This window comes from Mobula hypostoma, chromosome 21 (assembly GCF_963921235.1).
Source record: "Mobula hypostoma chromosome 21, sMobHyp1.1, whole genome shotgun sequence".
Classification (NCBI taxonomy): domain Eukaryota; kingdom Metazoa; phylum Chordata; class Chondrichthyes; order Myliobatiformes; family Myliobatidae; genus Mobula; species Mobula hypostoma.
Window position 1 is genome coordinate 42,606,261 of NC_086117.1, and position 26,543 is coordinate 42,632,803.

The 26,543-nt window shown below is 42.3% G+C and overlaps 2 protein-coding genes across 3 annotated transcripts in view; one reads left to right on the forward strand and one right to left on the reverse strand.

The window, feature by feature from the left end:
- Positions 1–284: 284 nt before the first annotated feature.
- cdc26 (cell division cycle 26 homolog) lies at positions 285–2,130 on the reverse strand. The gene is made up of 2 exons (XM_063073848.1): positions 1,968–2,130; positions 285–623 (listed from the first exon to the last, which is right to left on the reverse strand). Exons 1-2 carry the CDS (start codon positions 2,046–2,048, stop codon positions 450–452), a joined length of 255 nt encoding a protein of 84 aa, XP_062929918.1. The 5' UTR covers positions 2,049–2,130; the 3' UTR covers positions 285–449.
- A 63-nt stretch (positions 2,131–2,193) lies between these two features.
- The window catches only part of prpf4 (pre-mRNA splicing tri-snRNP complex factor PRPF4), a 45,579-nt gene continuing 21,229 nt past the window's right edge, over positions 2,194–26,543 (forward strand). Inside the window, exons 1-7 of one of the 2 annotated variants that reach the window (XM_063073847.1) lie at positions 2,194–2,327; positions 3,988–4,177; positions 9,363–9,549; positions 14,413–14,497; positions 15,895–15,974; positions 18,923–19,016; positions 23,761–23,855. In XM_063073847.1, coding sequence (XP_062929917.1) covers positions 4,015–4,177; positions 9,363–9,549; positions 14,413–14,497; positions 15,895–15,974; positions 18,923–19,016; positions 23,761–23,855 — 704 coding nt within the window. In that variant the 5' untranslated portion in view covers positions 2,194–2,327; positions 3,988–4,014. Of the gene's footprint in view, positions 2,397–3,987; positions 4,178–9,362; positions 9,550–14,412; positions 14,498–15,894; positions 15,975–18,922; positions 19,017–23,760; positions 23,856–26,543 lie in introns of both variants that reach the window. The other variant, XM_063073846.1, reaches the window with a different exon arrangement.

The window sequence follows — 26,543 nt, forward strand, 5'->3', positions numbered from 1 at the left end:
ATTTCTAATCAAATAGCAATCAGGTTCAATGAAGGGAACTAAATTAACCATGGAATTTCTTATGACTAATTTAGAAATTAACAATACTAATATAACCCAATTGGAAAACCCATGCCATTACCACTTCTGAACCTTAATCAGAGGTGAAGATTGGGTGAGGTATCTTGAAATAATCCCGTTGGAATGTAAAATCCATTATGAATGAGCAATCAGAGGGAATTCACAGGAGCCGCAGCAAGTGAAAGTCAGATCCAAATCAATATATTTACAGGTGGTTACTGAGCTCAGTGAGTTTCACTCCATTTTAATCACAATCAATGCCACCCTCACTGAAAGACCAGTCGTGCACCAAGTTTACTCTGACACAGGCCTTTGCACGTCCTTGAGTTCACAATCCCAAACAAATCGGGTACAGATTCTGAACTTGTACCCCGATAATACGGCATCTGTCAGTGGAGATTCCCAAACAAAGAGAAAGGTTTGTTGACGTGAGAATTTGGCCGATATCCAATTCGCTCGTTTATCTTCTCTCGCACTTTAGCCTCATCTCTTGCTCCATTTGCACTGTCAACATCACTGGAACTCACCATTTCTCCTTCCTCTCGCTGTTGCTTTTTCTGATTCTGTAGAGAAACAAACCGTCACATTGAGAACCTCACCCACCCCCGCATTCAACAGATTACCCTTCATATTTCTGCCACATCCCACAGCTCTTCCCCTACCAGATCCCATTTGAATATTCTTAAAGGGACTCTTACCTCACTGGCTCACTAAGCGTGCGCCTCACACCACTTTTGTATTTAAATGTGGCCGACGCAATATCTTTCTCTTTTATTTCTAACCCGAGGGGGCATAGTTTTAAAGTGCTTGGAAATAGGTACAAGGGGGATGCCAGAGGCAAGTTTTCAGAGAGTGGTGGGTGCGGGGAATGCACTGTCGCCGAAGGTGGTAGAGGTGGGCAGAATGGATCTTTTAAGACACTCTTAGATAGGTAGATGGAGCTTAGAAAAATAGGGGGCTATGTGGTAGGGAAATTCTAGGCAGCTTCTAGATAGTCAGCACAACATTGTGGGCCAAACGGTCCGTAATGTGCTGTAGATTTCTACGTTTAGCCTTCCCACTACTCAGTGACTCTGACAGTCCTTGAAGCTGAAATGATTCAGTTGCAGTTTCTGTTTGGTACTGACACTATATTTTAAATCCTTAAAGGTAGCAAGACACTGACAATATGATTTTTAAAAGGATAACTAATAAAGTGATTTATATACAGCAATGAGCTCTGAGAATATTTAAGGATGCACAGCTAGGTAGATCATAGCTTGATGATCACATCCCTGAAAAGAGACGATCTTTTCCGTTCCAGAGTTTTACAAGGTCGTTACCAGGGCTGAAAACATTATATGTACATGGGAAAGGCCTTTAAAACTGAAGATGTGAAGCTGTGGGGAGACAATGAGGACGAGAAAAGTAGAGACCCATCTCCCTCGAAAGCGTAGTTCAAAAAAAACTACCGGGGAGGGGTGGTCGTGGATTTCAAAAAAATCTCGTTCATTGGTCATATGCATGAGAGGGGACGTCCCAAGCCCGAGAGCCACGGGTTACATCCACAAGGTGCGACTCACTTGCATCAGATAAGCAACATTCACAAAAATGCCCTACATTAAACATACATTCTAGACGATATAAAGTTGATTTTAAGTAGCACTAATGAGTAGATGAGAAAAAATTAATCCAGAGGCCAGAGGGTTAGGAACTCAGCCGCTGGAAGGGTGGCAGAGGGAGAAGTCCCCCCCCCCCCACCCCCGGGAATGTAGTTGTACCGTGGGGCGGTGGACACAGTTCTGGAGAGTGGCTCCGAGCCCATTCCACCCAACTATCCAGCACATACTGATGGCCCAGGACCTGGGGCCGTGGTCTGGAACGTTGGAATGAAGTTCCCCATCCTCCCTAACTTGCCACCAGCTTACTTCCAGCTCCTTCTTCATGCTCTCAAACTCTTCGATGTCGTCCAGCTTCAGTTCGAGCCGGGTCGGTTTCCGCCGCAACATCGCACCATGGGTTACCAGCCGCCTCCGCCAGATGAAAGCGAGTCGGTGGCGCGCCTGCGAGCCGCGTTGCGCATCGGGATACGCGATTGAGCAAGGAACTCTAAATCCCATCAGTCTTTGTGCCGCCCCGTGACCTGTGACCCGGACGGAGTTGTTGCCGGCGAGGCGCGCAAGGAAACGGCGGAACCCTCTGCCTGTCGTGTTGTGTCCCTCGTGGGCTGCGGCGTGTGGAAACGGGGACTCTTCCTCTGTCATTCGGTTCCTCGCCTGACGCCTGCGGTGGGTAGAGCTGAGGGTGCAGTGGTGTGGGGAGATAACCCCCTCCCCCCCTTTCCGCTTCGGTGTCCGGTGAGAAGGCCCGGTTTCGCCGGCGGATAGTGCCAGTGAATGGTATACAAACAGACAGGGAATCGCCGTGTGTTGGCGTAGACCTCGTCTTATTATTGATGAGAGGGGCAAAGCTTGACTGGGAATATACTGAATATCGAGCCTCTCGCTGCATAACAGCGGCATGAGAAGTAGAATTAGGATTTAGCTGCCGCACCATCCATTATGATCTTCCACGTCAGTTCCATGTCCTTTCGTATTCTCTCGTCCCTAATTGCATTAGCACACAAAAAATCTTGTAAATAGTAGCCTTCATTATACTCAGTGACTGAATATCTAATCGGAAATCTCTGTAGGGGATTCCTCATACACAAGCTTCTGACGGTTAAAATTCTTAAGCATTCTGTGTGTTTTTTTAACTTTCCGTTTTTTTTTTCTTTCCTGCTGAAGAACAGCCTCCCCGCAACTACTTCGCTCAGTAAGGTGTACATTTACTGGGCGAAGTGTACATTTCAGTGAGATAAAGTTGATGTGAATTCTAGAGAGTATAGGCCCATTTTACACAGTCAGTCTTGATCTCAGTTGTCATCCTGGTATCTTTTCACTGTATTGCATTCCTCGAATGATTAAATGGAAAAACACCCTTGAAATAAAGAGTTATCTTCCTGATTGCTCATACCTGCACTTTAATTTTCTATAATCAATGTTAAAAGACCCATAAATCTCTTTCAGCATGAAAGATAAATATTCTCTTCTTTTCAATCTATGTTCTCAAATTCTTCGTGTTATGAGGATTATTTCGTTCACCTGTGCTAAATTGCAAAAGTGGTCATCTTTCACTTGAAGAAGGAATAAGAAAAATTGCCTTCAGTTGAAATGTATAAATTTTCAGCATGTTCCTCATGGTAACCTGTATTTCAGGCCTATTTCCTTAAGTACTCTTATGTACTAAAAATATCATTGACCCTTTCCCAACGGCCTTTTAGAGTGGACTGTTCCAGATTTCAGTTACTCTTTCTATGAGCAGGGAGATTACTGATTACAGTCTGGAATTTATTCTGATGATACCTTTGCATCCTCTTGTTCTGGATAATGGTGACAGCACATCCTTTATCTGCTCTGGCTAGAGTTGGGCATGTTATTTTCATTTATTATATTTTGTTGTCTTTCCGACCCAATTTTTAACTGTTTAACAATCCTAGCCTAATCACAGCACAATTTACAATGACTAATTAACCTACTAACCTGTCTCTCTTTGAACTGTGGGAAGGAACCAGAACACCCAAAGGGAGCCCACACAGTCATGGGGAAAGCATATTAACTCCTTACAGGTGGTGCAGGAATTGAAGTCCAAACTCCCCACATCCAAATCCTGTGTCTAACCTGTTGTCATTCAGGATGTTTGTATATGTAAGACCCATTTCAACAGAAAAATACTCCACAACTTACTCTTGCTGTATGTATTCTGAATTAGACATAATGTTGAGTGAAGAAAATTGAGCAAGTGTTTCATTGTTAAGATTTGCATCAGAAAACTAACCATGCTGTAAAACCAGCTGGTTTGTCTCTTCCATTTTTCAGCATTGATCAAAATATTTAATTACATTTGCAGGGTTTCCCCACTCATAATCGGTGAAAAATGTCTGATGATGAAGATGCTCCACTGCCGAAGAAGACCCGGATTTACTATGGAAGCCTTGAAGAGAAGGAGAGAGAAAGAATTAGCAAAGGAGAGGGAGGATATCTGGGGAAAGAGGCTGTGAAAGTTGGTGTAGAAGCCGGGCACATTAACATATCTGGTGGTAAGTGGCAGTAGTTGAGTTTATTGCATCCATTCTAGTTAAAGAATGTGGTTACTTAAACATTTGTGTCCCTGGGTGCCCTCCTGCTTCCTTTTCTCCTACGGTCCACTCAGATTCCTTCTTTTCCTTGACCTTTCCCACCTACCTTCAAGCTGACCTCCTTCCCCTGCCCCTACCTTTTTATTCTGGCGTCCTCCCCTTCCTTCTCAGTCCTGAAGAAGGGTCTCGGCCCAAAACGTCAGCTGTTTATTCATTTCCATAGATGCTGCCTGACCTGCTGAGTTCCTCCAACAGTTTGCGTATGTTGCTTCTGCATCTGCAGACTTTCTCGTGTTTATGATTTGCGTTCATTAATTGAGATGTACCTTTCACTTGGCTTTAGATGCTTTTGCGCGCTTCAGGAAAGAAAATTTTCCTCATGTAGCGAGTCTGTGAGAAAGGATTGGTAGTGAATAGAGGGTGATTGCAGCCAATTGGATGTGTCTATTTTAATGCAAGGGTGATGAACTTAGAGCAAGGATTAGTACTTGAAGCTACAACTTTGAGGCCATGACAGAGACTTGGCCATCACAAGGGTAGGAATGGCTGCTGGCTGTTGCAAGGTTTACATATTTCGAAAGGGACAGGGAGGGAGGTAAAAGAGGTGGGGGAGTGACTTTGCTAATCGGGTATGGAAAGAGAAGGCATTGTGGACAGATAGTTTTCTGAGTCAGTGTGGGCAGACATCAGAAACAGGAAGGGAGCAATCACTTTTAAAAGTATTCTAGAAATTTCCCCAATAGCATCAGAAACACCATGGAGTAGATCAGGAGGCAGAGTTTGGAAAGGTGCAAAACTAGTAGGGTTGTTGTCATGGGGTGGCTTCAACTTCCCTAATATTGATGGAGACGTCCACAGTGCAAAAGCTTTAGATGGGGCAGAATTTGTTAGGTGTGTCCAGGAAAGATTCCTGACACTATGTAGACAGGCTGATGGGAGGAGAGACCATACTAGATCTGGTACTGGGCATTGAACCTGGTCAGGCGACAGATCCCTCAGTGGGTGAGCATTTTGGAGACAGTGACCATAACTCCCTGGGCCTTACCATAGCCTTGGACTGGGATTGGAGCAAAAGGTATGGAAAAGTATTTAATTGGGGGAGAGAAAATTATGGTGCTATTGCAGGAGCTTGGGAGCATAAATTGGGCACAGATGTACCCAGGGAAATGCATAAAGGAAATGTGGAGATTGTTTAGGGAGCTCTTGCATTGGGATCTGGACAAGTTTGTCCCTTTCAGACAGGGTAAAGGAACCATGATTGGCAAGAGAAGGTTTTGAAAGCAAGGATCAGACAGGGCTGGAAAGAGTCACAAGGTAGCCAGGAAGGAGCTTAGGAATGGACTGGGGGGAGCTAGAAGGGGACATGAAAAAAGCCTTGGCAAGTAGGATTAAGAAAAACCCCAAGTCATTCTACATGATCATGAAGAACAGGAGGATGACTAGAGTGAGGGTAGGTCCAAAAAGAAAACATGTCAGGTCCTTAATGAATACTGTGCTTCAGTGGTCACCAGTGAGAGGGACCTTGACAAATGTGAGATCTGCATAAAACAGGCTGAACGAGGATGTGCTGGAAATCTTGCAAAACATTAGAATAAGTAAATCAATATATACTTCAAGTTACCACGTGAAGTGAGGGAATAGATCGCTGCCCCTTGGGTGATGATCTTTGCACCTCATTGGCTACAGGAGTAGTACCTGATGACTGGAAGGTGGCAAATGTTATTCCTTTGTTCAAGAAAGGGAATAGGGTTAACCCTGGGAATTATAGATCATCAAGGCTCACATCGGTGGTGGGCAAACTATTAGAGAGGATTTACGAGCACTTGGAGATAATCTACTAGGAATGGTCGGTTTAGCTTTCTGAGGGCAGGTCATGGCTCATAGCCTGAATGCGTTCTTTGAAGAAGTGTCAAAACAAATTCATGAAGGTAGAACAGTGAACATGGTGTGTATGGATTTTAGTAAAACGTTTGGCAGAAAATCAGAAAACATGGAATCCAGGGAAACTTGCCTGTGTGGGTTCAGAATTGGCTTGCCCACAGAAGGCAGAGGGTGGTTGCAGATGGAGAGTATCCTGCCTGGAGATAGGTGACCAGTCGTGTTTTGCAGGGATCTGTTCTTGGACCCTTGCTCTTCGTGATTTTTATAAATGACTGATGAGGAAGTAGAAGGGTGGGTCAGAAAGTTTGCAGATGACACAAAGATTGGTGGTGGTGTGGATTGTGGAGAATGTTGTGGTAGGTTAAAACAGGACATTGATAGGACGCAGAGCTGGGCTGAGAGGTAGCAGATGGAGTTCAATCCAGAGAGGTGTGAAGTAATACACTCCAGAAGGTTGGACTTGAAGGCAGAATACAAGGTTAATGGCAGGATTCTGAGCAGTGTGGAGGAACAGAAGTATTTTCAGATCCACGTCTATGGATCCCTCAAAGTTGCCATGTGAATTGATAGGATGGTTATAGTGATTATGGCGAGTTAGTGGAGTGGTGTCGCAGCAACAACCTTGCCCTCATTATCAGTAAAACCAAAGAGCTGATTGTGGACTTCAGGAAGGATAAGATGGGGGAATCACAAACCAATCCTCATAGAGGGATCAAAAGTGGAGAGAGTGAACAATTTCAAGTTCCTGGGTGTCAAGATCTCTGAGCACTTAACCTGGACACAACATATCAATGAAGGCAAGACAACGGCTATATTTCATGAGGAGATTGGGACGATTTGGTTTGTCATCTAAAACAGTCAATCTTCTACAAATGTACCGTGGAGACCATCGGACTGGCTGCATTACCATCTGGTATGGAGAGGGGTGGGGGCTACTACACAAGATCAAAATAATTTGCAGAAACTTGTAAACTTAATCAGCTCCATCATGGACACTAGCCTCCGTGGTATCCATGACATCTTCAAGGAGTGATGCCTTAGGAACGCGGTATCCATCATTAAGGATCCCCACCACCTAGGACATACCCTCTTCACATTGTTACCTTCGAGAAGGAGGTGCAGAAGGCTGAAGGCACACAGTCTGTCATTCAGGAACAGCTTCTTCCCCTCTGCCATCCGATTCCTAAATGGACATTGAACCCATGAACACTACCTCACTACTTTTTTATTTGTTATTTTTACAATGCTTATTTTAACTTAACTATTAAATAGACATATATATATATATATATACACACACACTTAACATAACTTTTTTGCTATATTTATCATGTATTTCATTGTACTGTTGCCGTAAGTTAACAAATATCACTAAATATGCCAGTGATATTAAATCTAATTCAGATTCTAATCCTGATTCATTAGTTAAAGGGTTAAGTTTAAACGCCACGAAGTAATGTCACAGCTCTATAAAACTGGCTAGACCACATTTGGAATATTATGTACAGTTCTGCTCGCCTCATTATAGGAAGGATGTGGAAGCTTTAGAGAGGGTGCAGAGGAAATTTACCAAGATGCTGCCTAGATTAGAGAGCATGTCTTATGAGGAAATGTTGAGTGACTCAGGACTTTACTCTAGAGCAGAAGATCAGAGGTGACTTGATAGAGATGATAAGAGGCATAGAAAGAGTGGACAGTCAGAGACTTTTTCCTATGGTGGAAATGGCTAATACGAGAGGGCATGTATAGAGGGAAAGTATAGGGGGAATGTTAGAGGTAAGTTTTTTTTACACATAGAATGGTGGGTACAGGGAACACACTGCCAAGGTAGGGGCAGTTACTTTCGCAACATTTAAGTGACTCTTCAAAGGTCGAGGTGAATTTTATTGTCAAATTACAGATACGTCAGTGTATATAACTCTGAGATTCATTTTCTTGTGGGCATATTCAACAACTCTATGGAATAGTAACTATAACAGGGTCAATGAAAGATCAACCAGTATGCAGAAGAAATCAAACGGTGGAAATGGAAATACAAATAAATAGCAATAAATAACGAGAACGTGAGAGGACAAGTCCTGGAGAGTGGGTTCATTGGTTTTGGGAACATTTCAGTGATGGAAATTAAGTTGTCCCCTTTTTTCAAGAGCCTGATGGCTGAGGGGCAGCAACTGTTCCTGAACCTGGAGGTGCGAGTCCTGAGGCCACCACACCTTCCACTGATGGCAGTAGCAAGAAGAGAGCATGACTTGGGTGTGGATGAAAGAAAATTGAAGGGCAATGTAAGAGGGAAGGGTTAGATCGATCTTAGATTATGTTAAAAGGTTGGCGCAACATCATGGCTGAAGGACTCTACTGTGCTGTACTGTTCTGTCTAATATCCATTCCTAGACATGCTGGGATTATGGAAGAGAGATTTTAATGCCTCACATAATTGGAAGAGAATGGCTAAGTGAAGGAAAACATTGAATTAATTTATTTAGTTTTTGCAGACAGAATACAGAATGTTTGGGTAGAGTTGCAAGTAGGTACTGTGACAAGGCTGATGAATAGAAATTCATCTTTTCTGGTCTGATCCATTACCCTTAGAAATATAGAGCCATAGAGACATATGGTGCAGAAATGTGTCCTATTGGCTGGCCCCCATCTGCCTGTCTACATTAATCACATTTTACAGTGGGACTGTAGCCCTCTTCCTTTTCTATCCACCAACCATCATTTGAACATTGTAGTTGTATCTGAATGCCTTCTCTTGCAGCTCCTTCCAGATTTTCACCTCCCTGTGTGGGAAAATTGTCCCTAAGATCTCATTCAAAACTTTACTCCTGTCTTCTTAAAGCTGTACCCTGTATAATATTTGCAGCTATTATGCAAAGTAAGGAGGAAAAATAGCTCTTGTATTTGTCAGGGTTTCTTGCCTTTGTTTTGATGCAAAGTGTAAAGTGCAGTCCCAGTTGTAATGTGGAAAACACTGTGGCCTATTTCTGCATAACAAGATCCTGCAGTCAACAATATGAGCATTTAAGCACCTCTTTTTCATAGAGAGCCATATGATCTTTAACTCCGTTTGAGAACTTGGTTTGTTATCTCATCAAAAGGCCTATTTAGATTTGGGCTCCAGTCTTTGGATTGAAATGTTAGCCCATAACCTTGTACTTGGTGATGCAGGATTGCTACTAACAGAATGGGGAGTAGCTGGGTGTTATAGGGAGAGTGGAGAGATTACATTTCAGTGAAGTGTAAAAGTCTGCTTGTCTCTTCCCAGGTGAATTCTACGATGTTGAAGATCACATCAGCGAGAGGCAGGCCGAAGTGCTGGCGGAGTTTGAGCGCAGAAAGCGAGCCCGGCAGATTAATGTTTCCACAGATGATGCAGAAGTGAAGGCCTGTCTACGAGCGCTTGGGGAACCAATCACCCTTTTTGGTGAAGGGCCAGCGGAACGACGAGAAAGGTGAAGTTTAAAATAGCTCTTATAGGATTTTACAGTGAGGAGTGATCTGATGAGCTTGTCTGTCAGGAGTGATGTGTCATGGGCTATGGATCTGGCCATTGATGGTAAGGCCAGTATTTGCTGCTCGTCCTTAATGGTCCTTGGGAAGGTGGCAATGAATCATATTGTTGAAGTGTTGTGGTCCTTCAGGTGAAGGCGCTCCTGCTTCTGGGCAGGAAATTCCCACTTTACTCTTCCCATGTTAAAGCTTAGCAGTGCTGCTACACCTGCACAATTTGTTGTCTAACTTCACAGATAGACCGGCTTTGTGAAGAGGGTGTTTGGCTTGCTTGCCTTCATTGGTCAGGATACCGAGTACAGGGGTTGGGGCGTCATATTACAATTGTGCAAGATGTTGGTGAAACTTCACTGAGATAATTGTGCAGTTCTGGTTACCCAGTTATAGAACATCTGCCTGTGGCCATCCCCCTCAACAGCAGGTATACCACTTTGGATAACGCGGGGGGGGGAATGACCTAGCAGAGGAAAGTCACATCAGTCAGGTCTCTTGCTCTGTGACTCAGAAGAGACAAGCTGTGGTGATAGGGGTTTGTTAGTTAGGGAAACAGAAAGGAGGTTCTGTGGATGAGATCAAGATTCCCAGATGATATGTTGCCTCCTGAGTAACAGGGTCTTGGACATCTTCAGTTGAGTCCTCAGCGTTCTTAAGTTAGGAGGGTGAGAAGCCAGAGGTCATCATCATCCTTGTAGGTACCAATGACATAGATAGGAAGAGTGACGAGGTTCTGCAAAGTGAGTTTGGGGGGGTGGTGGTCAGGTGCTAAGATAAAGGACATGACCTCCATTGTGGTGGTCTCAGGATTGCTACTCGTGCCACATGCTAGTGAGGCCAGAAATAGGAAGATCATATAGTTTAACACATAGCTAAGGAGTTGGTGTAGAAGGGAGAATGTATGATTTTTGGATCATTGGGCTCTCTTCCAGGGAATGTGGGACCTGTACAGAAGGGATGGTTTGCACCTGAAATGGAGGAGGATTAATATCCTAGCAGAAAGGTTTGCTATTGCTGCATCTGGGTTTGTGGGGGGGGGGGGGGGATGTTGTTATTTTAAGCTAGAATTGCTGGGGGACGGGAACTAGATAGTGGAGAAATTGTGGAGACCTCAGACAACAGGAATCAAAAAAATTGTGACTAATGATCTGAGCTGTGTATATTTCAATGTAAGAAGTATCGTAGAAAAGGCAGGTGAGCTCAGGGCATGGATCAACACCTGGAATTATGATATTGTAGCCATTAGTGAGACTCGGTTGCGGAAGAGGCAGGACTGGCAGCTCAATGCTCCGGTGTTCTGTTTTGGTGACAGAGCGGGAGGGATTAAGGGGGAGTGGCGGTGTTACTAGTCAGAGAAAATGTCATAGCAATGCTTAGTCAGGACAGACCACAGAACTTGTCTAGTGAGCCTTTATGGATGGAACTGAGGAATAAGAAAAGTATGACCACGTTAATGGGGTTATATTAAAGACCATCCAACAGTCCGTGGGATTTAGGGAAACAAATCTGGTGAGATCACAGACTGTTGTGAAAAAGATACAGGTTGTTATGTTAGGTGATTTTAAACTTCCCACATGTTGTCTGGGACTCCCATACTGTAAAAGGACTAAATGGGATAGAGTTTGTCAAATGTGTTCAGGAAAGTTTCTTTAATCAGTACCTAGAAATCCCAATGAGAGAGTATGTGATACTTGATCTCCTATTATAGAATGAGACGGCAGGTGACAGAAGTTAGTGTAGGGTACACTTTGAATCTAGTGATTGTAATGCCATTAGTTTCAAAGTAAATATGGAAAAAGATTGGTCTGGTCCACGGGTTGAGATTCTAATAATGAGAAAGGCCAAATTTGCTGGGAAAAAACTGGAAACTGTGGATTGGGGCAGGCTGTTTTCTGACATAGGTGAACTTGGTAAATGGGCAGCCTTCAAAAGTGACATTTTGAAAGTACAAAACTTATATTTGTCTGTCAGAATAAAAGGCAAGGATAACAGGTTTAGGGAACCTTGGTTTTCAAGAGATATTAATGCCCTGGTTATGAAAAAAAGAAGTGCATAACAGTTATAGGCAGGTAGGAACAAATGAGGTACTTCTGGAGAAAAGAAATGTAAGAAAACACTTAAGAAAGCAAAAGGGCTGAAAGAAGGCATGAAGTTGCTCTAGAAGACAAGATGTAGGAGAATCCTAAGGGATTCTGCAGGTATGTTCACAGCAAAACCATGGCAAAGGGCAAAATTAGCCCTCTGGAAGATCAGAATGGTAATCTATGCGTGGAGCCAAAAGAGGTGGGGGAGATCTTAAGTCCATCTTTTGCATCTGTATTTACTCAGGAGACAGACATAGAAGTGAGACAAAGTAGCAGTCAGGTCATGGACCTTGTACAAAATACAGAGGAAGGATGAGGTGTTTGCTATCTTGGGGCAAATTAGAGTGGATACCAGAGAGTGGTAGTAGATGGTTGCTTCTCTCACTGGAGGCCTGTGACTAGTGGAATGCTGCAGGAATTGGTACTGGGTCCGTTGTTCCTCATCTATATCAATGACCTGGATGATTATGTAGTTAACTGGATCAGCAAATTTGCGGATGACACCAAGTTTGAGGGTGCAGCGGACAGTGAGGAAGACTGACAGCTTGCAGCAGGATCTGGGCCAGCTGGAAAAATGGGCTGAAAAATGGCAGATAGAATTTAATGCAGACAAGTGTGAGATGTTGCACTTTGGTAGGACCAACCAGAGTAGATCTTGCACAGTGAATGGCAGGGCACAGGAGTGCAGAAGAACAAAGGGATCTAGGAAAACAGATCCATAATTCATTGAAAGTGGCGGCACAGGTGGATAAGGTTGTAAAGAAAGCTTTTGGCACATTGGGCCTCATACATCAAGGTATTAAGTGCAGAAGTGGAATGTTGAGGTTGTAGAAGATGGTGAGACTGAATTTGGAATATTGTGTGCAGTTTTGGTCACCTACCTACAGAAAAATGTAAATAAGGTTGAATGAGTATAGAGAAAATTTACAACTCAGGACTGGAGGACCTGAGTTTTAAGGAAGCGTTGAATAGGATAGGACTTTATTCCTTGGAACATAGACAATTGAGGGAAAATTTATTAGAGGAATACAAAATTATGAGGAGTATAGATAGGGTAAATGCAAGCAGGCTTTTTCCACTGAGGTTGGGTGGTACTATGACTAGAAGCCATGGGTTATGGGTGAAAGGTGAAATGTTTAAGGGGAACATGAGGGGAAACATCTTCATTCAGAAGGTCGTGAGAGTGGGGATTGAAATAGCAGCGCAGGTTGTGGATGCAATTTCAATTTCAACATTTAAGAGAAGTGTTTGATAGGTGCATGGATGAGAATGGTATGGAGGGCTATGGTCTGAGTGCAGGTTGATGGGACTATGCAGTTTAAATGGTTTGTCATAGGCTAGATGGGCTAAATAGCCTATTTCTGTGCTGTACTCTTCTGTTTCTCTAAAAGATGTCATAAAGCTGGGAGGGATGCAAAAAATATTCACAAGCACATTACTGGGTTTTGGGTCCTGAGCTATAAGGAGAGACAGGATTGGCTAGAGCTTTTCTTCTCTGAACCAGAATCAGGTTTAATATCGCCGGTGTATGTTGTGAAATTTGTTGTTTTGAGGTAGTAGTACAATACAATACATAGTAATGAAAACTATAAATTAAAGTAAGAAGCATATATAAAAAATAAACAGGTAATTCAAAAACAGGGGGGGAAGTACTGAGGATGTGTTCATTGGCCATTCAGAAATCTGATGGCGGAGGGGAAGAAGCTGTTCCTGAAACGTGTGTGTGTCTTCAGGCTGCTGTGCCACATGGTGGATGCTGCATCTTTGAGGCATCGCTTTTTAAAAATGTTCTGGAAGCATAAGAGACTGAGGGGAAGACCTCACGGAGTACATAAAATCAAAATTGACATAGATAGAGTAAATAGACTTTTCTCCCTGGGCTGGGGTGTTTAAAACTAAAAAGTATAGGTTTAAGGTGAGAGGAAAAATTTGAAGGTGATCTGGGGAGCAACTGAGGGTGATGGGTATATGAAATGAGCTGCCCGAAGAAATGGTAGAGGTTGGTGCAATAACAATGTTTAAAAGGCATTTAGACAGCTACATAGATGGCCAGAGTTTAGAACAAGGGTTCCCAATATGGTGTCCACGGACCCCTGGGTTAATGATAGGGGTCCACAGCGTAAAAAAGGTTGGGAACTCCTGATTTAGAGGTATATGGGGCAAATGCAGGCATATGGGGCTAGCTCATGGTCAGCATGCACGATTCGGGCTGAAGGCCTCATTCTATGCTGTATAATTTTATGACTTTATTTAAGAGTCAGCCACGTGGGGTCAGTCTGGAGTCAGATGTAAGGATGGCAGATTTCTTCCCAGTAATGAATCGGATGGGTTTTAACCATAGTCTGGCAGTTTTCCATGGATATCATCACAAAGACTACTGAACCTCTGACTCAGCAGCCCCCGCCTTCCACCTAAATTCCAGATTATTACCTGATTTTAAATTTGGATTTGGCTCAATGGATTAACTGCTGCCTTATCACAGTGGATCTCTATTTTTGTAAGGCCCCATTGGGCAGATTGGGATGGTATCTTTGTTTTCCATTTGTGTTGTTGAAATGTGTTCAGAATTTTTCAGTTATTTTCTGATTTTAACCATCAATAAAGAAACCTGATCCTGAGATGATAATATTGTGTTATTGGCTCTTCTGGAAAATATTAACTCCTTATTTCCTTGGAGAAATTTCTGTCTGCTGATAAGTTGCTAAACTTTTTGTATTCTTTATTCAGGTTGAGGAACATATTGTCTGTGGTGGGAGCTGATGCCTTGAAGAAAACAGAGAAGATAGAAGATGCAAAGAAAGGCCGACAGGAGGTGTGATGTGTACACAAGTTTGATGTGTATTCAATTCTGGATTCAGCAAATGTTTGTGGTTTAAAAGTGGAGGTGCATTAGTGTCTAGAAATACCTGTAGTGTTATGTTGGCAGGGGCGTGCACGCACACATGCCCCTCGTTAGATTTTACTCTTGTCAGAGACGCAAGTACACTCAGCGGCCACTTATATTAAGTACTTCCTGTACCTGATAAAGTGGTAACTGAGTATGTTCATGGTCTTCTGCTGTAGCCCATTCACTTCAAGGTTTGACGTGTTGTGCGTTCAGAGATGATCTTCTGCACACCGTTGTTTTAACACACGGTTATTTGAGTTGCTGTCATTTTGAACCAGTTTGCCCATTCTCCTCTGACCTCTCATTAGCAAGGCATTTTCAACCACAGAACTGCTGCTCACTGATGGTTTTTGTTTTTCACACACCTTTCTGTAAACTCTAGAGAGTAGAGACTGTTGCGCAAGAAAATCCCAGGAGATCAGCAGTTTCGGAGATACCCAAACTACCCCTGTCAGGCACCGCCAATCATTCCAGGGTTAAAGGCACTTTGATCACATTTCTTCCTCATTCTGATAACAACTGAACCTCTTGACTCTGCATGCTTTTATGCATTGAGTTTCTGCCACATGATTGACAGATTAGATATTTGCATTAACAAGCTGGTGTACAGGTATACATAATAAAGTGGCTACTGAGTGTGTTTGTGATATTCAGGGGATCCCAGATCAAGCCCCGGGCTCTGAAACACCATAGGTTTTGAAGGTCGGCCGAGAGGAAATATGTTCTTCCTGGTCTAGTAGAGTTGTAAATGTTTACCCTCTGCAAAAACAAGTATGTGCCCAGTCAGCTTTTTGAGGAGAAAAGTGGAAAGCTTTTATATACCTTGTTGATTAATATGGAGCGTTGTCTTCAGGGTTTAATGGTTAGATTTCCGGAATGGGTAACTGTTAGATCCTGTATTGTATCTACTTTATCTTTTTCATTTATTTTATAAAACTTTGGCAACTCTAAAATCATTCATCTACCCACCCAATGGCAGAAACTCATGCACAATCATATTTTGGTGAACTAAAGTAAGCACATATAAATTACAAATTAAAGTGCGCATCTGTCTCATTTTCAGTTTTTGAAAAAAGGGAACACATGAATTGTGGCTCTTAAAATGCCGCATATTTGAGAAAATAGATCTTGTTATTTGAGTTGGTAATCACCAGATTGCCATTCCAAATAACACGAGCATGGTTTTGGTGTGAAAATGGTTGTGATGAACTAACAATGCATGTATAACACTGTATCTGTCACAAAGAGCTAACATTGGGTGAATAACCTTGCACCATCAGCTCACACTGATTTGATTTAGCTTTACTATTCTTCACCTGCAGCACCAGCAGACCTGGTATCACGAGGGTCCTAGTTCCTTGAAGACTGCTCGTCTCTACATTGCACGATTTTCCCTGCCAAGGTAGGCCTTGATGACAGTAAGCTGTCTGGATGTGAATATAGGGGATTCCTAATTTGTGTTTTTTTTTTAGAAGTAGGCTGTGAAGATTTGAGTAGTCTGTTGTTAAACCCCTCTTTTTGGTCACTTTCAAACCATCTTTGAACCTGAGCCTAAATTGCCTCTCCGTATTGGTAGTAATAAATAGGTGTGGATAGAATGTCCTTTTAGTTTTGTAAGTGAATAATAGTTTTCTAACAGCACAGGTAAAAGTGATGATGGTGAAAGAATTGTTGTTCTTTCCATGTTTTCAAGTTGCAGCCAGTACCAGCAAGGGTAAACGTAATCATATAATTTAATAGGTGCCGTTCTGGGTTCTGGGATAAGCCAAGTTCATATCACTGATCTGCCTGTTGCTGAAGCTTTTGTCCTTGACAACATTGGTAAGGGTGACCTCGGTACAGAACATGTGAATGCAAAGTCCCATTTTCAAGTTGAGAGTTAACTCTCCGTCATGTTGTGTGGTGCTACTGTCATTAACAATGCAGCAAATCTGGCAGGATGTTCATGACTCACTGTAAGCCATCAACAGGGGAAGGACTGTAGTTCATCTGTCTGTACCTTCACAGCCCATCATAATTCTCATTGTACCACTGCTGCTCAGCCCAGTGACTCATCCGGTTTAATGAGGAATGCAGATGATCTTGTGGGTAAGCTGTGGCAGACGACTGTCTGTAGTAAACAGCACACTGGAAGGGAACCCACAGCCAACAGATCAGATCAGAACTCTTGTGGCCTGTCACATCTAGTCGTCAATGATATACTGCTAGCAGGAGAAGGAAGGTGTTGGAATGTCTCCATCGTCAACGTTGGGGGCAGAAGTAACAAGAGCAGGGTTGACGTTTCTAATCACTTTCAGCCAGGAGTGACAAGTGTATTGTACGCCTTGGCTCCCACCAGACATCCGCATCATTGCAGACACTGGTCTTCAGTCAATTAGATTAATTTGATGTGGTAGCAAGAAATTTCAACAGAATAGGAAACAGCAAAAGTTATAGGACCAGACAACATCCTGGATGAATTTATTGAGGTTAAATGTTAATTCTTTTTCTTTTCAAGTCAGATTAAGCCTGAACTACTGAGTATACCTGGCACTTTCTCTTTATTTCAGATTTCCAACCTCTGCAGCTTATGGATTTTAAATGGTTTATAATTTACTGTGTGTGGTTAGATCCCTTTTAACATATGAAAATGTTTAATGCAGCATGAAGCCAATACTACATGCATGAAATGGCATTATTAGCATGATACCAAATGGCAAAATGTATATGCAACAATCACACCAATAAAGCCATCTATTTGAGGCATTTATTTACAATATAATAAACAGCACTGATATTTTAGTGGGTCTGTTTATACATAACACTGCACTGCATTTGCACCATCTTACTGGGAATGCTGCCAACTTCCATTTGGCGGTGTTCCCCCTGCTGTGGCTGCCCTTGTCCTTTCAGCTGGTAGAGGTAATGGGTTCTGAGTGCTGTCAGAGGAGTCTTGATGAGTTGCTGTGTCGTGCATACAGTGAAATACTGTGTAACGTTGAGGGCAGATGCATCAGGTCAGAAACACATAAAGGAAAGCTGAGCCAAAATGATGAGAGGCAGAAATGGCCAGTTTGATACTGAGTGAACAAAGAGAACTGCTGGGTAAACTCAAACAACAGGAATTCTGCAGATGCTGGAAATTCAAGCAACACACATCAAAGTTGCTGGTGAACGCAGCAGGCCAGGCAGCATCTATAGGAAGAGGCGCAGTCGACGTTTCAGGCCGAGACCCTTCGTCAGGACGAAGGGTCTCGGCCTGAAACGTCGACTGCGCCTCTTCCTATAGATGCTGTCTGGCCTGCTGCGTTCACCAGCAACTTTGATGTGTGTTGCTGGGTAAACTCAGTGGGTCAGGCTGAGGGTAGGTTATATATAAGTATATACTGTATATATGCTTATGTTGTACACCAATAATACAACCTTCACCAAGCAAACAGTTGCAGATAAGAAATAACACGTCAGGCGGTATGTGGGGAGTCAGAGCGCGACTTATTCAACAAAACTAGCAGAAGTTTGAAAGATGTTTTTAAATTGCAGATGGGAGGGGTAAAGTGAAGAAAAGTGAGGTTTGGAAACGAAGAAAATTGATGATTGACTTTGGCTAGGAGAGATGGTGAGGGCTTATTTACTGTTAACTGATCTTTCAGGAAGAGATTTAAGTAGAGGGCGAGCAGGTGAAGGAGAAAAATATCAGTGCTGGAGCTGCAAGTACAGAGCACAAACTTGAAAAACTGAAACAAGAAAATGCTGACTTAATTGTTCAGATGAGCAACATGTCAAAACTGGCCAGTTCCAGTGTAAGCTGGAAAGGCTGGTTATCTATTGGTTAAATTCAGTGTGAACACACGAAGATTGTGCAGATGCTGGAAACCCAGAGAAACACAAAATGCTGTAGGAACTCAGCAGGGAAGGCAGCATCTATGGAGAGGAATAGAAAATTGACATTTTGGGCCGAGTCTCTTCATTCAGTGTTGAGTTTCAAAAGCCATAACATGTCTAAGCTGGAGATGCTACTCTTCAGTCTGACGCTGAGCTTTTTTGGAACAGTGTAAGGGTTCAAAGATGAGATGAGAGTGTGATGGATGAAACCAACATTAATTTTTTCAAGACCTCCACCCTATTCCCTTTGTTGTCCCCATCCCTCTACATTTCTGTAAATTAATTTTCTTCCATACAGTGACCGGAAAACAAAATATTAAATATTACCTAACTTGAGTATTCCCAGCATGTTCTGTTTTTGCTAAACTATCTTATTGGAATATTGTGCATAAAATACTGTGTGTTTACCATTCGGTCATTCTTCATGAGTGTGTAAAACAACATGAACTGGGTTCCTGACATACTCTATTTTTGAAAAAAAAATTTTAGGGCCTTGAAGCGATTGGAAGAGGCAAGAGCCAACAAAGAGGTTCCGGAAGCTTCCCGCACTGCTCGACAACAAGAACTTCACAAGAGTTTAAGGGTATTTTGATCTGTTTGAGGATATGGAGCTTACCTATCCCTGAAATGAGTGGCCATTATATAAACCTTTTGTTGCATGACAGATATTTATACTGAGGAACTTGAATATCCCAACCATCTCCACCCAGCACCATTGATTCATACAGAGGCACATTCTCTGCACTGCTTCCTGAAGTCATCACCTCTTGTTGACATTGAGGGAAAGATTGTTGTCTTAAGACCATGTTACCAGCTGCTCTATCTCCTTATGGTACTCTGTCTTATTTGTGGTCCGGCCCACTAAGGTGGTGTTATCTGCAAACTTGTAAATGGAGTTGGAGCAGAACTTAGTCACTCATTCATGGGCGTATGGGGAGCAAAGGAAGGAACTGAGGCCACAGCCTTGTATGGCAATAGATGTACTTAATTTACAGCTGCCTGATGTGGTATCTAACCAGGTATAATTGTTGGGCTGCAGAGGAACCTCTAATCTGTATTTCACACTGGAAATATTTGGTGGAATAGAGTGAAACTGTGAGAGTTTCAGTCAGCAACCCACTGAAGAGTCTGTCTGTAATGATGCAAGATGCTGTGCTGGCCCAGCAACTGAACTTACAGTCACTTTCGCACTTATGCTCTACAGAGGCACAGAGTGTTTGTCAAAATGAGCTCCATTGCAAAATACAGTGATTGTAGGCCTTTCATTTGCTCTGCCAATCTGGCAGAATTCTGATTCCCAAAAAGGTTTGTGCTTTTTTTTTGGAGAATAAGTAAAATGTGGAAATAACAAATCCCAATTTACTTCGTTCTGTACACTGGCAGGACATTGGAGGCTCAATGAGGAATAATATGAAGGATTAAGGATGAAAAGTTGGACACAAGATTGTTCAAGTTAATGATATAATTGCAAAACTGGATTGTTATATCTCTGTATGGAGATACCCTGAAATGACTTGATGGAGCAGCATTGTGGAAATTATGTTTTGTAGCTAATTAATAAAGTCCCAGCCTTGAGAGTGTTTAGTGAGATGAAGAGGGGCACACTCACCCAATATAAATGGGGTGTTTCCAATCTGAGGCTATTCCCCGACGTTAGTTAAGCAATGGAAATAAACAATGTTGAATTCTCTTCACTTCTAAATTAAATCAACTTCATGAAGATCAACCATCTAAGTGGTAGAGCTGGACAGTACTTAGTTGGGTTGCATTGTCCTCTGTACTTGGCAATATACTTGCAAATATTTCATCACAATTGTCAGGATCGTAGAATAACTCAACCCAACCATCCAGGGTACATGTTTTCCGAATTATTTCCAGATTGTACTTAATCTAAGTTTCAATGTAATTTTAATTTTTCATGTTTCTTCAATATGTGAGAGATACCAGTTTTAAGGATGGGTAACCTTATAATTTGTGACATCAACAACTTCTGCCCATATGCTGTGCAGTTGTTAATAACACCCACCACTGTTATTAGTTCCATTGCGAAGTAATATTGTCTAGTAAATGCATGTTAAATAGTGTCCAAGCAAAGAACCCTCAGTACCTGTATTTACCACTGTGCACTCTAAAATTGGTTTGTTATTGTCACACATACCAAAGTACAGTGAAAATTTACATACTGTTCATCTAGAACATTTTATTCCAACAGTGCATTGAGGTAGTATAAAGTCAAATAGCGGTGTGCAGAATATCAAAAACTGTAGATGCTGGAAATCCAAAACAACATACACAAAATGCTGGAGGAACTCAGCAGGCCAGTCAGCACCTAGGGAAAAGAGTAAACAGTTGACGTTTAGGGCCGAGACCATGCAGAGTATGGTTTTACTGTTACAGAAAAAGTTTAATACGGGTAGACGATAAAGTGCAAGTCAATAACAAGGTCATTTGTGAGGTTAGGAGTCCATCTTATTGTACTAAGAGACTGTTGAGTAGTCTCATGACAATGGATAGAAACTATCCTTGGAACTGGTGGTATCTTCTTTCAGGCTTTTGTATCTTGTGGGCCAGTAGGAAGGGGGAGAAGAGAGAATGTCCCTGGTGGGTAGGATTTTTGATTATGTTGGCTGCCTCTTTACTGAGGTAGAGAAAAATTTAGACAGAGTTCCACAGAGGGCAGGCTGGTTTTCATAATGTGCTGAGCTGTGTCCAAAGTTCTATGGAATTTCTGGCGGTCACTGGCAAAATAGTTGCCATGCCAAGCTGTGATGCACCCAGACAGGATGCTTTCTATCCTAGGAATAAACGAGGTACGTACTTGGGTCTAAGAAATGCAAGAGGACACTTAAGGAAATCACAACTGCTAAAAGAAGACATGAGGTTGCTCTAGCAAATAAAATAAAGGAGAATCATGGGGGCTTCTACAGATATATTAAGAGCAAAAAGATAGCAAGGGACAAAATTGGCCCTCTGGTAGATCAGAGTATTAATCTATGCGTGGAGCGGAAAGGAGACAGAGTCTATAGATGTGAGGTCATGGACCCTACAGAATACAGAGGAGGAGGTATTTGCTGTCTTGAGGCAGATTAGAGTGGATAAACCCCCAGGGCCTGACAAGATGTTCCCTTGGACCCTGTGGGAGACTAGTGCAGAAATTGAAGGGGCTCTAGCAGAGATATTTAAATCATCCTTAGCCACAGGTGAGGTGCTGGAGGATAGCTAATATTGTTCCGTTGTTTAAGAAAGCCTCTAAGAATAATCCAGGAAATTATAGCTCATTGAGCCTGACATCAGTAGTGGGGAAAGTTATTGGAAGATATGCAAGGAGACTTGATATATGACTTATTTGGATAGACAGGGACCGATAGTCAACATGGCTTTGTGTGTGGTAAGTAACGTCTAACCAGTCTTAGAGTTTTTTGAGGAAGTTACCAGGAATGTCGATGAAGGCAAGGAAGCGGATGATTTCCACATGGATTCAGCAAGGCATTTCACAAGGTCCCACATGGAAGGTTGGTCAAGAAGGTTCAGTCGCTTGGCATTCAGGATGAGGTAGAAACTTGGATTAGACATTGGCGTTGTGGGAGAAGACAGAGTGGTAGTAGAGGGTTGCTTCTGTGACTGGAGTCCTGTGGCTAGTGGCGTTCCACAGGGATTGGTGCTGGGTACTTCGTTGTTTGTCATCTCTGTCAGTGATCTGAATGATAATGTGGTAACGTGTGACACTTTGGGAGAACCAGCCAGGGTAGGAATTACACATTGAGGGGTGCCTTAGAACAGAGGGATCTGGGACTACAGATCCATAATTCCTTGTAAGTGGTATCACAGATAGATGGGTCATCAAGAAAGCTTTTGGCATATAGACCTTCATCAATCAATGTATTGAGTACATAAGGTGGGGTGAAATTTTATAAGATGTTGTTGAGGCCTATGGAGAGTGATTGAAATGAAGAGCAGGGAGGTTATGCTGCAACTGTATAGGGTACTGGTGTGGCCACATCTGGAGTACTGCATGCAGTTCTAGTCTCCTAACTTGAGGAAGAATATACTGGCTTTGGAAATGGTGCAGAGGAGGTTCACCAGGTTGATTCCAGAGATGAGGGGGGTTAGACTATGAGGAGAAATTGAGTCATATGGGACTGTACTCGCTGGAAATCAAGAATGAGAGGAGATCTTGTAGAAACATAAAATTATGAAAGGGATAGATTAGATGGAGGCAGGAAAGTTGTTTACGCTGGTGGGTAAGACTAGAACTAGGAGACATAGCCTCAAGATTTGGGGGTGTAGATTTAGGACGGAGATGAGGAAGAACTGCTTTTCCCAGAGAGTGGTGAATCTGTGGAATTCTTTGCCCAATGAAGCAGTGGAGACTACCTCAGTAAATATATTGAAGACAAGGTTGGATAGATTTTTGCATAGAGGGGAATTAAAGGTTATGGGGGAAAGACAGGTAGGTGGAGATGATCCATGGACAGATCAGCCATGATCTTACTGAATGGCAGAGCAGGCTCAATAGGCCAGATGGCCTACTCCTGCTCCTATTTCTTATGTTCTTATGTAGGCCTAATATATAGTGTGTCAGTTTTGGTAACCAACCTACAGGAAGGATGTAAATAAGAATGAAAGCGTGCAGAGAAAATTTACAAGGATGTTGCCGGGACTTCAGGACCAGAGTTGTAGGGAAAGTTTGAATAGGATTGGACTTTATCAACAGAACGTAGAAGATTGAGGAGAGATTTGACAGAGTTATAGATAGAGTAAATGCAAGCAGGCTTTTTCTGCTGAGGTTGGATGAGACTACAGGTAGAGGTCATGGGTTAAGGGTGAAAGGTGAAATGTTTTAGGGGAACATGAGGGGGAGCCTCTACACTCTGAGAGTGTGAAACGAACTGCCCAATGCAAGTGGTGGATGTGGATTTGATTTGAACATATAAGAAAATTTGGATAGGTGTATGGATGTTACGGGCATGGAGGGCTATGGTCTGGGTGCAGGTAGAAGGAAATGGGTTGATTAATAGTTTGGCATAGGTTAGGTGGGCTGAAAATCCTGTTTTATGTGCTATAGTGTTCTATGACTTGACACTTTGATTAGTGAGGGGCTGTTCAATTACCTTGCTAATTTAAGGCAAACTTAAGTTGTGTATTCTCAGCCAAAGCAAGCTGTGTTGATACCTTGAAGTTTTAAGAAATACAGTAGTAGAACAAAAGACATTGATTCTCCATCTTCCTCTCTTTTGTTTTTTTCCTCACCCCAGCATCCCGCTTCTCCTCCCCCCACCGGTGTACCTGTCTGCCTCTTGCTGACCTCTGCTCTCATTTTGTTGCAGGCCCTGAATAACTTCTGCAGTCAGATTGGTGATGACCGTCCCATTTCCTACTGTCAGTTCAGCCCCAACTCCAAGCTCCTAGTTACAGCTTCCTGGTAAGTTTCAAAAGTGTTAGTACTTCGTTGTGACATTGTGACAATGTTTCACTGGGTCATGGGCTGCTGGGTATTATACTCTGCTGACCAAAAAGGCAGTCAAACGACTTGTGACTAATGACCACATGAGACCATAAAAAGGGAAAAAATTGATTTTGAGATAAAATTTGCATGTATCATCTAGCGAAAGAAATAGTATGAATTTCTGTGGATATATAAATAGGAAGAAGGTGGTATGGTAAGAGTGGAGACTCTAAAGAACAAGGTTGGTAAATTAATAACCGGAAACAAAGAGATGTTAGATTGTTAAATTATTATTTTTTTTAATTTGTATCAGTCTTCACCATGGAGGATACTGCAAATATCCCCAAGATTAACAAATGGCTAACTTCAAATGTCAGGGAGTAACTTACAATTTAAAAAAAAAGTCCCAATCAAAGGGATAAATAAGGTATTCAGAAATCCACAGGTTTAAAGGTGGTTACTGTAGACAGCTGACACACAGTGGTCTGCACCTAATGAACTGATTGCTGAGACGGTGGACACATTGGACGAAATTTTTCAAAACTCGCTAAATTCTAAGAGGGTAAATTGGAAATCAGACAATGTGACACACTTGTTTAAATATATAGGTAGACAGAAGGTAGGGAGCTACAGGCCAGTTAATTTAGACCATAAGATATACGATAAAATTAGGCCATTTGGCCCATCGAGTCTGCTGTGTCAGTCTGATCAGCTTATCATGACTGATCCAACTTTCCTCTCAGCCCCATTCTCCTGCTTTCTCCACACATCCCTTCATGCTCTGACTAATCAAGGATTTATCAACCTCTCCCTTAAATATACATAAAGACTTGGCTTCCACAGCTGCCTGTGGCAAAGAATTCTACAGATTCACCACTCTGGCTAAAGAAGTTCCTCCTCATCTCCATTCTAAGAGGGCACTCCTCTTGCTGTGTCCTCTGGTCTTTGACCCTCCTAACATAGGAAACATCCTTTCCATATCCACTCTATCAAGGCCTTTCACCATTCGATAAGTTTCAATGAAGTCACCCCTCATTCTTCTGAATTCTAATGAATACCGGCAATGGGCCATCAAATGCTCTTAATATGACATCAATTTAACATCTGAAGTTGGAGAGAGACTAGAGTCATGATTCAAAGTGGAAATAACTAATCATTCAGTAAAGCTGAATTTTAAAAAATCCAATCAATATTTTAGTTAAAATAAATCTTCTTTGACCAATTTGTTAGGAATTCTTTGAAGGTGTGCCAAGAAGAGTTGATAGAAGGAAACCTGCAGATATTGGTTTTTAGATTTCCAGAAAGCATTAAACATGTTGGCGCATAAGAGGCTGATGCATTAATTTAGAGCCTAAGATATGGGAGGGAGTGTGCTAATATGGATTGAAAACTGGCTGTCACAGAAAAAACAAATACGTAGTTTTCCAGCTGAAGGGATGTAACTAGCGGAGTAACTCAGGGAGCAGTTCCTGACCTGCGTTGTTTGCTGTTTACATTAATAACCTGGAGGTGGAAAAGAAATGTAAGGTTTCCAAGTATGCTTAGGTTGGAAAAATAGATGGAAGAGTATGTTGTGATGTGAATAGTGATTCTGTAACAGGATATACTGCAGATTGAATGATTGGACAAAAACCTAGCTAATGGAGTTTGATGTGAGGAAGTGTAAGATCATGCAGTAATCAAAAGGCAGATTATTATCTGATAGGAGAGAGACTGAAAATGTGAAGTTCAGAGGGATCATTAGAAAGTTAGCAGGTAGGTCCAACATGTTATAAAGAGAAATGGCATGTGGCCTTTATTACAACAAAGTTTGAGTTTAAAAATAGGGAGATTTTGTTACAGTTGTACAGAGTGTTACTGAAAACCTGGAAAACTGTCACGGTTTTAGTCCACTTATCTAAATGGAAGGTATGGTGGTATTGAAGATAGCCTAAAGGAGAATCACCCCAGGTAAAAATTCTGAAATGAAAGTGTTGTCCTATCAAAACAGCCCAGACTACGTTTAGAAGCAAACAACAGGAATTCTGCAGTTGCTGGAAATTCAAGCAACACACATCAAAGTTGCTGGTGAACACAGCAGGCCAGGCAGCATCTGTAGGAAGAGGTGCAGTCGACGTTTCAGGCCGAGACCCTTCATCAGGACTAACTGGAAGATTTATTTTAACTAAAATATTGTTAGTCCTGATGAAGGGTCTCGGCCTGAAACGTCGACTGCACCTCTTCCTACAGATGCTGCCTGGCCTGCTGTGTTCACCAGCAACTTTGATGTGTGTTGCCAGACTACGTTTAGGTCTATATTTGGTTTCTGAGGGGTACTCAACAGGGTACCTGTTGAGATGTTTTTACTAGTGGGAGAGTCACACACAAGGCAATATAGCTACAGTGTTTTAAAACTGAGGGGCATAGCAATTTCTTTTCTCAGAGAGTAGAGAATTTCTGGAATTCTCTGCCCTGAGATTGTGGAGGTCGGATCATTAGATACATTTAAGATGAACATTGATTAAAAAACAATTTGTAAGAATTCTCCTCATTTGGAACTGGCACAGAAGAGGAGTTAAGGCCAACATATCGTAGATCAGCCACGATTGTGCTGAATGGCGCAAGAGGCACGAGGGGCTTTGTGGCTATGTGACATCCTCTTCAATGGTGAAACCAAGTGCAGAC